Source organism: Anabrus simplex, chromosome 4, assembly GCF_040414725.1.
Source record: "Anabrus simplex isolate iqAnaSimp1 chromosome 4, ASM4041472v1, whole genome shotgun sequence".
NCBI classification, from domain to species: domain Eukaryota; kingdom Metazoa; phylum Arthropoda; class Insecta; order Orthoptera; family Tettigoniidae; genus Anabrus; species Anabrus simplex.
In genome coordinates this window covers 331,592,181-331,610,254 of record NC_090268.1, presented here as the reverse complement: position 1 = coordinate 331,610,254, position 18,074 = coordinate 331,592,181, and the positions used below count along the sequence as shown (strand labels likewise).

The 18,074-nt window shown below is 37.8% G+C and overlaps 1 protein-coding gene across 1 annotated transcript in view; it reads left to right on the top strand.

The window, feature by feature from the left end:
* Positions 1-16,087, top strand: part of eIF3i (eukaryotic translation initiation factor 3 subunit i) — a 44,133-nt gene extending 28,046 nt beyond the window's left edge. Inside the window, exons 4-6 of the mRNA XM_067146521.1 lie at positions 5,295-5,422; positions 7,462-7,662; positions 15,796-16,087. Coding sequence (XP_067002622.1) covers positions 5,295-5,422; positions 7,462-7,662; positions 15,796-16,047 — 581 coding nt within the window. The 3' untranslated portion in view covers positions 16,048-16,087. The remainder of the gene's footprint in view (positions 1-5,294; positions 5,423-7,461; positions 7,663-15,795) is intronic.
* The last annotated feature ends 1,987 nt before the right edge of the window (positions 16,088-18,074 follow it).

The following is an 18,074-nucleotide window of genomic DNA, read 5'->3' as shown; positions in this document are numbered from 1 at the left end:
GACCTATCTGTGTCGGTGTGACGTAAAGCCCCTAGAAAAAAGGAAAAAAAAACAACAATTTTTGGCCCTAAAAAAGGTTTACCAGCCTTTGCAGCAGGTAGATTACAACGCTATGCATTGTTTCTATCAGGTTATGACTATGACATTCAGTATGTCAAATCTCAATGCCATGGCAATGCAGATGGATTATCTAGGCTACCTGTATCAGCCAGTCAGATCGAGGACGTTGATGTTAGTGTGGAGTACATAGGTAGTTATTTACAATGCATAATGGAATCTGATGTTCCCATTAACTTTAATGATATACGTATTGAAACTCAAAAAGATCAGGAGTTAAACAAAATCCTTGGTTATGTGTTGTATGTGTTATGTTCTGAACACGCTACTAAATATACTTATCCAGTACTTAACATTACTTTATTAGGAAAATACATTTGTCACAGCATTGCATAACTATTCACTACAAAGAATGTTCCAATGAGAAGAACAGCTGTTCTCTCCAGAGAGTATACATCTCTGTGTTGTTACGCTGTTGTTACTAGCGCACTCACTGTATTATTTTTAAATACACTATAGTATGGATGGCCTACTACGCCAGATCCAACTTTAAGCCACTTTGTTAAAAGGCAAGCTGAACTAACTGTAGAACAAGGAGTTTTGATGTGGGGCTACAGAGTTTTAATTCCAAGGTCCTTAAGAAAGTCCTTGTTAAATGAATTACACAGTGGACACCTTGGAGTAGTTAAAATGAAATTATTAGCTAGATCGTACTTATGGTGGCCTTCAATTGATCAGGACATCGAAACCGTAGCTAGCAGTTGCTCAGCGTGTCTTGCCCAGAGAGACAGTCCTAATAGAAGTTCACTCCATGTATGGGAATTTCCACCTAATGTATGGCAAAGACTTCATGTAGATTTCTTAGGTCCTTTTAAAGGCAAAATGTATTTGATTGTGATGGACGCTTATAGCAAATGGTTGGAAATTGAAACAGTTAACTCAACTTCAGCTAAGCAAGTCATTGAGAAATTACGTCCTATGTTTTGTAGATTTGGTCTTCCTAAACTCATTATCAGTGATAATGGCCCTCCCTTTTCTTCTGATGAATTTTCTAGATTTTTGAAGTTAAAACGGGATAAGGCAAACCTTGATAGCACCATATCATCCAGTTTCTAATGGACAGGCTGAGAACGCAGTTAAAATTGTAAAAAAACGCTTAAAATGTGCAATTTTTGAACATGAAGATGTAAATTTAGCTTTAAGTAGATTTTTAATAGCTTATCGTAACACTGTACATAACACTACTAATGAAACTCCTGCTAAACTTATGTTTAATCGTCCTTTGAGAACTAGATTGGATTTAATCAGACCTAATTTGCAGAAATCTGTAGTAAATAAACAGGACGTACAAATAACTAATGCAAGAGGTAGTCACACTAGGCAATTAATTATAGGACAACCAGTGTTAGCTAAAGACTACAGAGGAAGAGATAAATGGGTAGAAGGTAGAATCATGCATAGACTAGGCCCAGTTACATATTTGATTCAACTCGAGTCTGGATTGACTTGGAAAAGACATGTAGACCAGCTAGTAGGATTACAGTCAGGCCCAGTTGTTGTTAGCTCTGAGCGAGGAACGTCACAGTTAGTTGACCTTCCCTCACGATCTGCTCCTCTGCTTTCACCAGCCTCTGAGTGTCAACAAAGTTCCCCTACTTCTCGCTCCTCTCCCCCTTCACAACCTGTCTCATTACCGTGTCAAAGCCCAGTAGCAGCTAGCAGACGATCTCTGCAACCCGCACAGCTAACTGTTACGTCACCTGCCGCAACGAGACGTTATCCACTTCGAGATAGGAAACCTATTGTAAGATTCAATCCAGAGTAGAGTGACCTACTCACTCTTTTGTATTTTTGTATAGTACTGTATAGCAAGGTATATGTTAATTTGAGTTTTCAATTGTATGGTTGTTGGTTTCATTATATAATCACTTTTTGTATGTGGCATATATTGGTGTGTTTTGTGTCCTCCAATCAAGTGTATGGTATTACCTATGTTTTGTTGTTGTTGAAAAACTTAAGGAGGAAGGAATGTAATATATTCAGTTAAATGTTCATATTATTTCTAGAAAATACGAATGTAACCTTGCGAGTACAAACAGCTGTAATAGTGTATTACCAGCGCAGGCTTGAGCGTTGTATACGTCATAAGTCATGTGGTTCAATAAAGCACCGCATTGGCTACTCCCCTCTAGCCCACCCCCAGCCGCAGCCTTCCCTCTATCTCCTGTCAGTCTTGCATAGGCAGTCTTGTGTAGTCCGTCTTGTATCGTCAGTCGTAAGTCGTGCACCTACTTCAGCCCGTTCCTCAGCCGATGTGGCATTTTAAAATTAAGTGTGTTTCTACTGATTCTACCCCAAGGTGTTCCAGATGTAAAAGTATCATTTTTCACATTTTTATGTTCTGAATTTTAATAACTGGCTAAACTTTTAGCTTTCACTTTTAATATTAGTTGTATTCTTGATGATTGTTTTTAGGATGAAGATGCCCTTAATTGAGGGCAAAACATGTCCCATTTAACTAAGAGTCTACTTATGTCACCACTATAAGTGAAAATAAAAGTATTGAATAGGTGGAACAAATTAAAACACCTTTCTTGTTGTTGAACTGTAAATTTTCAATACGGACCTAAAATGAGGTTTATAACATGTAACAAGGAGTCTGCCGAGGCTTAATGTTACCCTCCGACGGATGAGTCTGATGTTGAATGTTTTCCACCTACGGGACTCGAACCGGCTAACCACGGTGTCATTCCATAAAGACTTGATGCCTTAACAATCATGACCACCAGGCTGGCTATAATAAAATAAAAACTACTGAATATTTTTGGGCAATTTATGTTTTATCTGGTTCTATACACATTCAGCTACTTTTCCTCATTGTCTCAATATCTTGTTAAACATTTTTTTCATATCATGATAAGTTTTTGTAAACCCTCACCATAGATGTCTGTCATCTGCAATAAGAGGCATGGCTGAACTGTTGTTTTCACTTCTTCGTTGTTGTGGAAATGTTGACTGGCAAGGAGCCTTTTCTGATGAAGGAAGGGATGGTAGTCGCTAGCTGCAATGTCAGGACTATGGGAGTTGATCAAATTGCTGCTAGCCAAATGATTCAGTATGGGCTTGCGTTCGAGCTGCAGAGTTAGTTCATGTATTGTGTTATTGTGAAACTCTGGCAGACAGAAGGCTACAGCATTTATTCTGGATTGCACAGCGAAGTTTCATCAAGGTCGCACAAGTTACACTTGATAAATTTCATGTTTGCACTCTGTGTTGACTTATAATTTTAATATTATTTCTATAAAGAAATACTTTTTTTTTTACTGAAAATGTGAATCTTAGTAAAGTTTAAGGCTGCACAGTATGGAACTGCACTTAATGTTGTCCTTGGTGGTGTTAAGTTCACTAACAGAACACCACGCCTGTCCCCCAAAACACAGTTGCCACAATCTTGCAAGTTGAGAAAGTCAGCTTAAAATTAACTTTACCGGGCGAGTTGGCCATGCGGTTAGGGGTGCACAGCTGTGTACTTGCATCTGGGAAATAGTGGGTTCGAACCCCACTGTCGGCAGCCCTGAAGATGGTTTTCTGTGGTTTCCCATTTTCATACCAGGCAAATGCTGTACCTTAATTAACCCTTAGCGGACGACTGTCGGGCATTTCCCGACATCCCAGTTTCCTGTTCTGGACGTATGTCGGGATATACCCGGCGGCTGTTTCCGTGATAACTATATACGCGTGTGAAGCAATTATGCGTGCTGCTGCTATCTATAGTTATTGTATAGAAACTTTGGGAATGTCACAGCCTTCTAGATGCGTAAAAACTTTATTTTACGAGTTTTACAGGTGAATAAAGAACGAGCTGTTGTTTACATTAGTCAGCTGTGAAAATGGCGGCGTGCAGACAGGGTAGTGCTACTTCGTCTGATGTACCTCGTTTCTTACGTGAAATTGACAGCAGTGATGACGAATTATCAGTTATGGACAGGGAGTTCGATGTTTCTGAGAGCGATTATGACAATTCTAGAGAAATGGAAGTAGTTGAAAGCGATACAAATAGTAGTGAACCAGACAATGGTCGGAGAGTTTATCGCCCAGCTGATCCGAACTTTGTACAGAAACCACGCATTTTTATTAGTGGTTTCTCATCTTCCGCAAGTAAGAAACCATTTACTCTCGTTGAATTGTTTACACTATTTGTTTCGGAAGAATTGGTACAACAAATTGTTGATGAGACTAACCGCTATGCTAGAGAAGAAATACAAATGAATGCTTCGAGAAGTACCACATGGAGAAGAAATATAAGTAGAAAAGGGGCAAACTGTCTTTCAACTACATGTTTATTGCTTATAGTGCGTATCTAGAGTGATAAATTAATTCATAATGTTGTGAGTGAGACATTGTATCTTCATTGTAAATATGCAGCTTTTTTAAGAAAAAATACGACTAATGCAGGACTGCACCAGCAAAAAATTTGTCCGCTAAGGGTTAAGGCCATGACTGTTTCACTCCTACTCCTAGGCCTTTCCTATCCCATTGTCGCCAGAAGACCTATCTGTGTCGGTGTGACATAAAGCAAAAAAATTAACTTTCGTCGGAGATGTGTTGGCACTCCATTGGTTGTTGCTTGGATTCACTGGTCACATGGACACCCATGTCTCATCCCCCGTGGCGATGTTGTCCAGTAATGCATCTCCTTCCTCATTATACCAGGGGCCTGTTCCACGAACGAACTTTGCACCTTTTCACTTTGCACTTTTCAGTTCAGTGGCAACAGTTGTGTGTTTGTGTGCAAGGGATGTCTGAAATCGGTGCACATTCAAAAGAACTAAAAGATATGGATAACCGGTCCTTAATTAAAAAGCAGCTTTTGTATTAAATGATGAAAGTAGTCATACTCTGCTAATAGGGGTTATTTTGTACCGTGTAATGAATTCTATGAATTTACTAGTTGTAATGTGAAAACAAGAAAACCTTTGTACAGTATGTGACACATTTCTATTTAAATCATGTTAGGAATTGAGATTTTTAGAACTTACGTTTACTTCATATTTCAAGTTGCAGATTTGATCTGCAGATAGGATTTCAAAAATGATGGATATTTTTGGGCATGTGAAGCATTAATGCATCTATGATGTGTGCTAGATAGTATCTGATTTGAGACATATTTTCATATTGTTGTACATGTTTAAATCATTGAATGTATTGGGTATAGAATTTTCTTTCTTGTTTTGTAGGTAGTGCAGCTCCAATCATGCGGATTCCCATTCCTGGCGCAAAAATAACATCATTGGTTTGGGGAACTTTAGACGAGTTTGTGGTCACAGGCCATGAAGATGGGGAACTGAATCAGTGGGATATCAGGGTGAGACCATTGACTTCCAACTGAATTTTTACTTTTTATGTTGCTGTAGTTACATTTTGTGGTAATAGATATTTTTCAGTGTTATATGAATACTTCATTAAATGTTGTAATGTCAGAAATGATTAATATTATAGCATTGGAGATGCTTGGGCATCTGTGATACATGCTAGATAGTATCTGATCTGATTAGACGAGTTTCATGGTTTAACCCTTTGAATAATATCAATATCTGCTACCAGCAATGGTTGAGTGTATTTTGCTCTATAATGAGACAACTAATAGAAAAGCAATAGGAGTATGGGGATGATATGGTGATGACATTCATTGACATTGAAAAGGCATATGACAGTGTCCCCAGGAATAAAGTTTGGGACAGTCTGGTGCTAAAACAAATTGGACAGGGATTACTAAAAATGATCATGGCAATGTACAAGGAATGTTTTAGTTGCGTGCAAACACAAGTTGGCAGGACAAGTTGGTTCAAAATCACTAGCAGGCTGAGACAGGGAAGTGTTCTATCGCCAATCCTGTTTACAATAGTAATGGATGACATATGGAGGAGGAGAAATGAACATCATGTTTTTTGCAGATGATATTGTGATTTGGGGAGAAGAGCACATGAATGTTCAAGAACAGTTGGATGTAGTGAATGGGAAGATCGAAGAATGTGGATTGAAAATAAGTGTAGAAAAGAGTAAAACTCTTGTTATGATTAAAAGGGACAAAGAAGGGAAAAGTCAGGTTAGACTTTCAGACAAGTCCCTGGAAGTTGTGGAGACGTTGAAATACCTGGGGAGTGAATTCATGGAGAATGCTTGACTGGATACTGAGATTAGTATGAGGATTCAAGCTGGAAGCTGTTTCTATCATAGTGTAAGAAACATGTATGGGACAAAGATGTGACAATGGAAGCAAAGGAACCCATGTACAAGATGTATTATGTACCTGTAACAACTTACAGAGCAGAAACTTGGACAAAATGAGAAATGAGAAAATCCAGGAAGAAATTGGAGTAGAAAAAATGAATGATAGAATAGAGAAGAGCCGACTAAGATGGTTTGATAAAAGATGTTGATTCCCGTAGGGAACCTGAAATATTTGTTCCGAATGAGTAAATTTATAACACCAATATAGTTGGTCCATTATTGGACATTATAAATTTTCCAGCTAACTCATTCCTGGTTGCCAGTGTTTCGTCGCAGTGTGCTAAGTTGGGCTCATCAGTTGCTAAATAGCACACCTACCAAGACGCATGGCTAGTATGGCGGTTTGGCTAGTATGAGCTCTGGGTAAAATAATGGGGGTGGAGTTGGACTGCAATCTTACTACACAAAGATGCTTGACCTATTAAGCTGTTGGAATTGCTGGCAATGTGGAAGGTAGAGAGCAGAGCATGTTCATAAATGCCCTTTAACTCGCTCAGTCTCTTCCCTACTCATTGCTTATGACCAAATGAACTAACAAAACTGCATGTGTAGGCTTGAAGTAGATCTCAACCGGGGTTTTCATGTCGTAGACTTACATCTGCAGCATTTAGAGAAAAGTTTTAAAAGATGTGTGTTAGTAGGTAACAAGGAAACCATGTTCTGGAAATACAAAATGGCATTTTAATTATGTGTGTTCATAACTGGAAAAATAGCATTGGTATTATAGCAAGGAAATGCTCAGTAGTAAAGCATTTTGAGGAAAAATGAGTATCCTGATTTTCAATGAAACTAGCAAAATTGAATTGAGGATATGCCATTTTGATGTACCGGTATACTGTAATTCTGATGACTATTACAGTAAAATAAGTATCACTACGATTAGTTTGTCTTTGTATAATTTGTGTTTTATATTGAATGAAAAGAATATTTAATATCTGCTGTTACTTTTCCTTAAATAAGCTGAATTTTATGTGCAGGGTGTCTTTGGCTTAGGGTGCATTTTTTTAATTGCATATTCCTCATGTGTGTATATAAATATATATATAATGTTATTGCCTGTTATTAGGTATCTTAATTGCGAAGAAAAATTAACTGTTGTATATTCATTTTCAGGTTGGCAAAAAACTGGCTTCCAATAATGATCACAAGAAATCAATAAATGACATGCAACTAAATAAATATGGTACCATGTTCATTACTGCATCCAAGGATCATACTGCCAAACTCTTTGACATCGATTCACTGATGTGTCTGAAGACTTATAAAACGGATAGACCTGTTAACAGTGCAGCAATTTCACCCATCATGGATCATGTACGTATACATTCTTCTCAGTATAACATAGGCTATTATAGTACATTGGAACCTCATTGTTTTTAGTAGATCATCAGAAGTAAATCCAGTATGTGGTGGAGAAATGAAGCCTGATGATTCAACAAAAAGGCATTCAAGTCAGTATAGCAGCAAATCTTTACTTTTGTGAGGACTTGATGTAGTAGTGTATATAGGAAAGAAATCTTTAAGTACCATTGTCCTCCATATGTTTTTTCCATGACTTTCATTCAATTTTCTATCAGTTTTGAAATCTGTGTTGGACAGGGTTAGCATGGAGATAAAGAAGTGAAATCACTGAAATAATCTAGCGATTTTTCTTTCTTTAGAACAGTGTAGAACAGTGCAGGAACTGAAATACATCAGATGGTGTAGTGTCTAGTGAATGAGTTGCAGTCAAATATCTCGTTAAAATTCATTGGGCACTTTTCTAACTTTTTTTTTTGCTTGTTGCTTTACGTCGCACCGACACAGATAGGTCTTATGGCGATGATGGGACAGGAAAGGCCTAGGAATGGGAAGGAAGCAACTGTGGCGTTAAGGTACAGCCCCAGCATTTGCCTGGCGTGGCGTGGAAACGGGAAACCACGGAAAACCATCTTCATGGCTGCCGACAGTGGGGTTCAAACCCACTATTTCCTGGATGCGAGTTCAAAGCTGCACTCTCCTAACCGCACGGCCAACTTGCCCGGTTTTCTCACTTTTCTGCAACCTCTGGCAATGTCTGTGTGTACTGTGTATATTTTCGAAGTATGCTAAGCTGAAACTTTTTTCTACTCCTGCTGATAGTTCAAATGAAGTGTATACCATTCCATGATTACAAGAACTACACAGCAGAAGCTGATATGGTATCCTATACCTTAACATAATCAGATCAGTTTCTTCAAATATTCTATTACTTACTCATTTATTATATTTATCTATATACTTACTTTCCCGCAACCAAAGAAAATAACTGAATCGTCAAGCTATTCTCCATTTTACTTTGGCGTTTGAAACCAGAGTGCCTGATATTGAATGTGTCGCGCTGATCACCGGGGGCTGGCAGGTTGCTTCAATGAATCTGCTCGTCTTCAACTCCTACACGAATATGAACCTTTGTATGTGTTCGATTGTGATGTGACTTTGTGCCTGACAGTGTTTAAATAACTGGCTTTGAACAGTTCTCTGCTATTCGTAATCATTGTGGGACTTTGCCTAGCGCTGCGTTTGCCTTGCTGCCGCTAAGAGAATTGCGCACTGTTTTTCTTTTGAATGACTTGTATTTTACTTCTTCTAAGTTTTACAGTGTCTACCCCCGTTCATTTCCTTTTCATATTGCCTCTTCTACTGATCCTATGCATTATTTTCCATTTCTTAATCGGCTAATGATGACCTGAACTAGGGTCGAAACCGGTACCATTTCTAATTACCGTATTTCACGGCATAATCGTCGCACTTTTTATACCAAAATTTTCGAAAAAGATTGTAGGGTGCGACCATTATACGATGAATATTTAATACCAGTATTTGTATTACTCAAAAAATGTATTTATAATTAAATTGCATTTGATACAAATTTAAGATGCACGTAATACTCGCGTTTATACATCAAAATAATTAAAATAGTCTAAAACAAAATTCATAATTTTTCGCAACAATTCGGCGAACGTTTTTCCAACCTGAAAATAAAAATGAACGTATTAAGTTAATTTGTCATTAATTTGAGAAAGTTAAAATATTACACTTGCAAAAAATTATCGCTTTGTTGTGAAATGCGGACTTACCGGTACGCAATTTATTCCAAATCTTCGGTGTCGCTATCGCAGGTTTCGCTATCTGATGCGCCGTCCTCGCCTCTGTTAATACCAGTATCAGATTCTTCGTCTCCCTGCCACACTGCGTCATCTTCGGAACCGTCTAATGCATTCGAAATCCCAGTCCTTTTGAAGCTCTTGGAGACTAGTTCAGGTGGTATAAGATCCCAACTCTTCTTCACCCACGAGCATAACAAGTCCAAGGGTGGACGCCTGATATTTCGGCGGGCGTCAATTGCTGATCGCCGCTCATCATCCACTCGTTGTAAAATCGACGTAAGTGGTCTTTAAAGGGTTTATTAACACATACGTCTAGTGGCTGCAAAGCAGATGTTAGGCCACCAGGAATGACTATCTGTCGTGTCTTATTTGTAGTGAGAATTTGCTTCACTTCGTTCACGAGGTGACCTCGGAAACTATCTAAAACAAGCAGAGCTGGTTGTTTTAGTAGTGCACCAGGTCTTCTATTCCACACAGTTTTAACCCAGTCCAGCATGAATTCTACGTCCATCCAACCCTTTGGTTGCACTCGTACATGAATTCCACGGGGAAACGGTATATTCTTAGGCATCGTTTTCCTCTTGAAAATGATGTAAGGCGGCAACTTTCTCCCGTCAGCTGTAATGGTTAGCATTGCCGTGCATCGCAACTTCTCACTACCGCTGGTTTTCATTAATACACTCCGTGATCCTTTTAGCGCAATAGTGCTGTTGCGAGGCATATCAAAAAAAGATTGGAGTCCGATCGGTATTACCGATTTGAGAAAGCAAGTACGAAGTTTCCTTGCGCAAACGTATGACACATCGGTGAAAATTTACAATCTTGTCCGTGTAATCAGCAGGCAACTTTTGGCTTAGTGTTGTTCTCCTTCGCACTGACAGATTGTGTCGTCGCATGAACCCCTTAATCCACCCACGAGTCGCCTTAAACTGAGTTACCGGTATGTTGTGTTTGCGCGCTACCTCCTGTCCCTTAATTTGTAACATTTCATATGATACACTGCAGCCATTGTTACGTATTTCACTGACGTACCTAAACACTTCTTCGTCAATTATAGGAAACTTCCCTGTTTTAGGACCTCTAAACGCGGCCAGTCACGCACCAACTTTTCACTCACAGAAAATTTTCTTTCTGCAGCTCTGTTCCCGTGCTGTTCAGCGAAGGCAATTACGCTTAGCTTGAAGCCCGCAGAATAGTTTCTATATTTACCCATAATCGCTTATAAATGCTTCACACGTTAATGTTTTGCGATATAAATGACTTTCCGTAATTGTTCACTATTAAAACAAATTATTTCTGCAAACACCCAAAACACAAATTAAAAACTTAAATTCTCACGCACACATGTCTACAGTAATCACGTAAATCTGAAACAAATAAATGCATCTGTGATCTGTCCATTCCAGAGCAGCCAATACTGTTAGGCAGCAAGGAAGCATGCAACAATTTATCAGTTTAGCTCGTTGGTTGCGACACACTACTGCGGTTGCGCAAAGCTCGCAAACCGGAGCTCTAGCTAGCACGGTGTAGATCTACTGTATAGTTGACTGTATTCCGAGACGTCAGTAACATACATTCATTTTTTTCAATTTCTTTTAAACATACGGTAATTAGGTTAATATTTCTTCCCAGTTATTGATGATTTTACATTACATTACTGACGAGTTTATAAAATAAAACTTTAATAGCATTGGATAATAATTATCTTGACTGCTTGGATAAAAGTTTTCATCCCATGCCCGGACACTTATGACGTAGTAGTAAGATAAGAGTCTAGCGATGACAACTGAGACATCGTAAATAATTCGGCTGAATAATTCCGTGGAAATCTGCGTTATCGTCTTGGATTTCACTTCGTGCGCAATAACACAGGAGCCGGCCCCATGGTGTAGGGGTAGCGTGTTTGCCTCTTACACGGAGGCCTCGGGTTCAATTCACGGCCGGGTCAGGGAATTTTACCTGTATCTGAGGGCTGGTTCGAGGTCCATTCAACCTACCTAGCCGGTATTTCCTGGCGACGTTGCCGATAAGCGATAACTTACAGCCTTACGTATTTCAAATGGGAACTCATAATATGTAGGTGGTGAATAAATAGTACACTGTCTCGCGACCACGTTGTCAAACTGCCGATAGCCTACCGGTAAGCATAATATGTAGGTGGTGAATAAATAGTACACTGTCTCGCGACCACGTTGTCAAACTGCCGATAGTCTACCGGTAATCCATGCGTCGTACATATACCGGTATTATTTATTTATACGTTGTGCAACATGTCGCAAACGTGACTGTGTTGCCAAATTGCCCATAAACCATACACGTATTTAAATTGCGCATTCATGTGCAACTTACGTTGCAGTTCCATTTACCTTTTAACCAGATTAGTGAACAAAATTTGGACGTGCGACGATTATGTAATTAAAGGTTTAAAGTCCGATTTTTGTATTGAAAATAAAGGATGCGACGAATACGCGGTGGCGATGATTATGCCGTGAAATACGGTATTATTAAATGAGAATGTAATACACTACATTTCTTATTCTTTGGTATTGAATAGGTGGAATCTCCTCATCAATTATTTCAATTTTAATTGTGATATTCTTCGATACGGAACAATGAAATTTTTAACTTTAAATATCAACCTCCCTGCCATTCGTAAATCTCCGGCAGTACGGTTCTGGGAATCTCGACTGATGCGTGCTTGCAATGCGCGGGTTGGACATGAAGCTAGGCCTATTCACCTATATGTGCGGCGTCATCAGAGCTGCAGTAGACCTACGCTACGGAGGCGGACATTTCTTACCTACGAAACACACATGTACCGCATGGATTCGACGCGTTTTCATTGCGTAGGTCGTACGTCCGAAACTATTCACAAATTTGTGCGATGTCATCAGAGCTGCAATAAGACTTGTACCCGTTTCGAAGCGGAATCGTTGTTCTTCTCTGATGAATTACCTTAGGGGTCTTATATGCGAGATTTATTTTTTTCATTTTCTTCGTCTCGAAAAGCCATGGAGGGTCTAATATGCGTGGAGGTCTAATACACGAGTAAATATGGTATTTGAATACTGTAAGTGCACTTTGTTGGATACATTTTGGAAATAGTTCTTTTCCATGGCATATGAAAGGTTTAAACTGTGAATCAATGTTAATTGCATGCAGTAACGGGTCTTAGAATATTTTGTGACGCGGCAAGGGTTGGGATTTCTGAAGTACAAGTTGGCGGTTAATTCAGAACCATGTAATTCGAAATCCAAATTTTGCTTACCAACGACTTCGAATTAACAAGGTTTTACTGTATCGCAAAACTAACATCCGAGTTTGCCGGTGTGTCTGTTTCAAGTGTTTACATTGCACGAAAAGTATTATCCACCATCGGTCGTGTTAATATCCAAATAAAAGAGACCGCGTGTGAAAAGTGTTTTAGACGTGGAATGTGACAAATTTGTAAGTAATTTGAGTGAGGATTCTAGTGATACAAGAGAGAACAAATTTTCCGATATACAGGGAATCGAGCCTATTGCAAGTTCAGATTAATGAAATACCTAGGCCTATTTGCTAGTTTTCATGGCAAATATATTTTATAACAGTGATAATGTATTTTTATGCTCGACGATGCCAAAATATAAATATTATATGCCAGAAAAATGAATCTTAATGAGGCTCATTATAGTTCAAGTTTCATTATGAGACAGGTTCTCCACCAATCAGAGTTCAGATTTTCATTATGATACAACTGTTTGACCCATTAGGTGAGGATAGCATTGCACCTGCACTCAACGCACTAGCTTTGCACTTGTTTCCAAAATCAGACATTTCGGACACACGTATTAACATCAATGCACCTTCTACTTCCAATATTCCACAACCACACGGCACATTGCCGCAAATTCACTTCAACTGTACAATAAACAAATTGTATTTGAAATAAAGCTAGGTTATGATAATCTTCTATCTAAGCTTTGAAAACATAGGACATTGTCAAGGTCTCTGATCCACTCACGGCAAATCTATTAATCTCTGCGCTCTGTTCAGTAAACTTAACTGTCAAACGACATCTCGACTGAAATTTATGAATATTTTAAAAATATAATTATCGTCGAGCATAAACAGTCCTTTGCAACTAGTCTATAATGGTAATTAAGACACTCGTATGGAAATTATAAAACTCACTTCGCTAGATTTATAAACATACTCGTGTCTTAATTAATAGGCTTGTTGCATAATGTACTATTATCATCTCAAATATGTTCAAGCAAAGCAATTATGTCCGTGAATTTACACGTTCATATTTGTGTAAAGATCACGTTGACATCGCGGAGTGATATGAAATGTTTGTTTATGCCTACGTTACTCTTTCGATGGAAGAAATTTTAGTTAATTTCAATTTTTTTCAAAATGAGCCACCCTAAAATTAGGGTGCGGGGATTATTCGCATAAATATAATATTTTATTAATGACTTTGAGACTAAAACCGTTAAACAAGGCCTGTTTGCGGATGTATGCGTGCTCCTTTTTTTTCTCTCATTTTCGGTTAATGGAACTTCGAAGGCTGTGTGAATAAAACTGTAATACGCGGATTTCTTCTGTGTATCTGTGTATCGGGATGAACAGAATTGTTTTTAATCGTGGTTGGTGTGAAGGTGGGTTTCCTATGTATTCCAAAATAGAAATGGTTATCTTTCATGGACCACTTGGAACATTCTTGGATAATAGGTCACATTAAAGGGCTAGATTTTCGGTTACGTTATGTTGAAACGTACGCTGTAATAAATGAGAAATTCAACAATAGTCAGAATGTTCTAAATATCTTGAACACTTTGGACCCAAACATAAAGTTTACAGGGGAAGAAGAAGATGGTTCCTTTAACTTTCTAGATATCAATACAACTCAGAAATAAATAAATTCAAATAAATAAATATAATTTATATATCATATCATTTATATATATGCCGGGCTGAGTGGCTCAGACGGTTAAGGCGCTGGCCTTCTAACCCCAACTTGGCAGGTTCGATCCTGGCTCAGTCCGGTGGTATTTGAAGGTGCTCAAATACGACAGCTCCATGTCTGTAAATTTACTGGCACGTAAAAGAACTCCTGCGGGACTAAATTCCGGCACCTTGGCGTCTCCGAAGACCGTAAAAGTTGTTAGTGGGACGTAAAGCAAATAACATTATTATTATTATTATTATTATTATTATTATTATTATTATTATTATTATTATTATTATTATTATTATTATCATCATTTATATATATAAGAAAACATAAAGGTCCAATAATACTGCCTTGAGGAATTCCCCTCATAATTATTACAGGGTCAGATAAAGCTTCGCCTACTCTAATTCTCTGAGATCTATTTTCCAGAAATACAGCTACCCATTCAGTCACTCTTTTGTTTAGTCCAGTTGCACTCAGTTTTGCCAGTAGTCTCCCATGATCTACCCTATCAAATGCCTTAGGTCATTTGCAATACAGTCCATTTGACCTGAATCCAAGATACCTGCTATATCTTGCTGGAATCCTACAAGTTGAGCTTCAATGGAATAACCTTTCCTAAACACGTGCTGCCTTCTATTGAATCAGTTATTAATTTTGCAAACATGTCTAATATAATCAGAAAGAATGTTTTCCCAAAGCTGTCAAACTAACTGGCCTGTAATTTTTAGCTTTACGTCTATCACAATTTTCTTTATACACAGGGGCTTCTATAGCAACTCTCCATTCATTTGGCATAGCTCCTTCATGCAAACAATAATCAAATAAGTACTTCAGATATGGTACTATATCCCAATCCATTGTCTTTAATATATCCACCAAAATCTTATCAATTCCAGCTGCTTTTTTAGTTTTCGCCTTTTGTATCTTATTGTAAATGTTGTTATAGGTAAATGTATACTTCTTTAGTATTACTATTTAGTATTCCTTGCAGTCAAATCATATATAAAAATCTAAAATATAGAGCCAATCTGAGAGTCCAGTAAATATATTATTTCTAGGTAGTGTGTGATAATTTTAATTCTGGTTTGAAATCTGGTAGAAGGTGTATTAGAAATCAGCAAGACACATTTTCTCTGTAACACATGCATGTTTCGAGCACACATACATTCTAATGGTTAGTGCTTTGAAATTCTAATAAATCTACTCTATACCTCTTGTTGAAGGGACAGGGAATTTTTATTTTTTTATTTTCAGTTTTCTTCTACAAGTCAGAGAAGACTAGCAAGTTTCTTTGTATTTGCATTTTAAGAATGAATGCCATTTTTAATTATCTTGAATATGCATATTGGTTGCTAAATATAATGTACATGTTCTTAGGTCGTACTTGGAGGAGGTCAAGAGGCTATGGAAGTGACAACTACATCAACTCGTATAGGAAAGTTTGATGCAAGATTTTTTCACCTTGTTTTTGAAGAAGAGTTTGCCCGTGTGAAAGGACATTTTGGACCCATAAATAGTGTTGCATTTCATCCCGATGGCAAGAGTTATAGCAGTGGTGGAGAAGATGGTTACATTCGTGTTCATAATTTTGATCCAGCATATTTTGAATTCAATTTTGATTGTCAGTGAGTGGGCAGATCGGAATAAATAATTTTGATGTGTTTAATAACTTGGTGCTTTGTGTTGTTTTTGTGATTATACAAGGAATTTTACTATGGCGCCTACCTACCCACCCCGCTAAAAGTTACACATTTCATAACATTTTCTAGTTGTCTCATAAACTTCAAGTAGAATTGGGAACAGGTATACAAATGTTTGAGTGTCATAATGTGCTCTTCCAAACAACGTGTTGAATGTTTACAGACTTTGGAAATGAGCAGAATGCAAACTTCATGACTACAAATATTGAATTGGTTGGGGGTTGTTTGCGAAACCTACTACTACTTGTCTGGATTGTAAGATGAAAATTACTGTTGTTGTTGTTGTTGTTGTTGTTGTTTTTTGAGTAGTTAGTTTATAGATTAGTTTGATGCAGCCTCTATGCCACCCTATTGTATGCTAACCTTTTCATTTCTACATAACTACTGCATCCTTCATCTGCTCTAACCTGCTTGTCATATTCATTCCTTGGCTTACCCCTTCTGTTTTTATCACCTACACTTCCCTCAGAAACCAACTGAAATACTCCTGGGTGTCGTAACCCTTTCCCGCCCTCATTTTCATTCTCCTTATCCTCAGATTTCAACCTATTATTTAGGAAAAATTGAAGTAGAGCACATTGTTTCAGAAAAAGTTAAATATAATAAAAATTGTTGATCACAATGTATTCAAATTTTCAATAATATTAGAAAACATACCATCATATCCATTTCTCTGTTCATTAAGTCATAAGGTTGTTGGTTCAAACCTCCATTTCCCACCTAATGGTGATACTCGACACAGAGGTAGGCTGTATTTGTCACATTCTGATGTTGTATGAATCCCTCTGAACCAATAACCACGTGATTTCGGAAGTGGAATGATGCCCATATACTGTATATCAGCTTCTATTTCCCATGAGCAAGTGTCTTCACATTCTGTATTTGTGTCACTGGAATGTGCCTGTTTGAATTCTGCATTGACATATATGCAAGTGGCTATCTCACTGAATAGTCTGTCTCCTCCTAACATATGTAAAAAGTAATATATTTCTCGTAATACTCTTTCAAAATTATGGACAGGTTCAGCGTCATCCATATAATCATTCAGAGTAACGAATAAAAATATTTGTGTTACCTGAAATACTGCGGAATCGCCATCAGGTCTGAAGTCTCAATATCAGTTTTCACTTATATCACTGTTATTACTAAAATTATCTTCGTTGATACGTTATTCACTCACTAAAAATTCACCTCCACCCCTACTCAAGATTTTGTGTCACTTTCTTCACCTATATTCAGCTCAGTTTCAATATCTGCAGTATTCAAGACAGTTTCCTAGGCAACGTCAAGACAGATTATCGCTCTTTTTTCATTTCCTAAGTCTTGTAGATCGTACTGCGTGTTCATAAATGCCTTATAAATACTTCACTGCCGAAGAAAATAAAAAAACTTGTATAGAACGCAGAAGTGTGCAGATAATGCAGCCGGGCACTAAAGACTGGAAGGCATAGTGAACAGTCGGGCACTAAGGGGAGGAATGTGTTAAGATGTGTACTATCATTCTATCTCATATTTTCATCAAATTTAGCCAAATCAATCTCCTCTCACCAGTGCGATTCAGTATCTCTTCGTTTGTGATTCGATCTACCCATCTCACCTTCAGCATTCTTCTGTAACGCCATATTTCAAAAGCTCCTATTCTCCTCCTTTCTGAGTTATTTATCATCCATGTTTCACTTCCATACAATGCCACAGTCAAAACGAGTCTTCAAAAACATCTTTCTTTATCAATGTTGGAAGTGAGCAAATTTATTTTCTAAAAAAAGTCCTTACTTGCTTGTGCTAGTCTAAATTATATGTCGTCCTTACTTCTGCCGTTACTACCCAAGTAACAATTTTCATCTAGTTTGTTTAAGACTTCATTTCCTAATCTCATATTTCCTGCATCACCTGACTTCATTTGACTGCACTTCATTACTTTTGTTTTGGATATTTATTTTTTTCCCCCCATCTTGC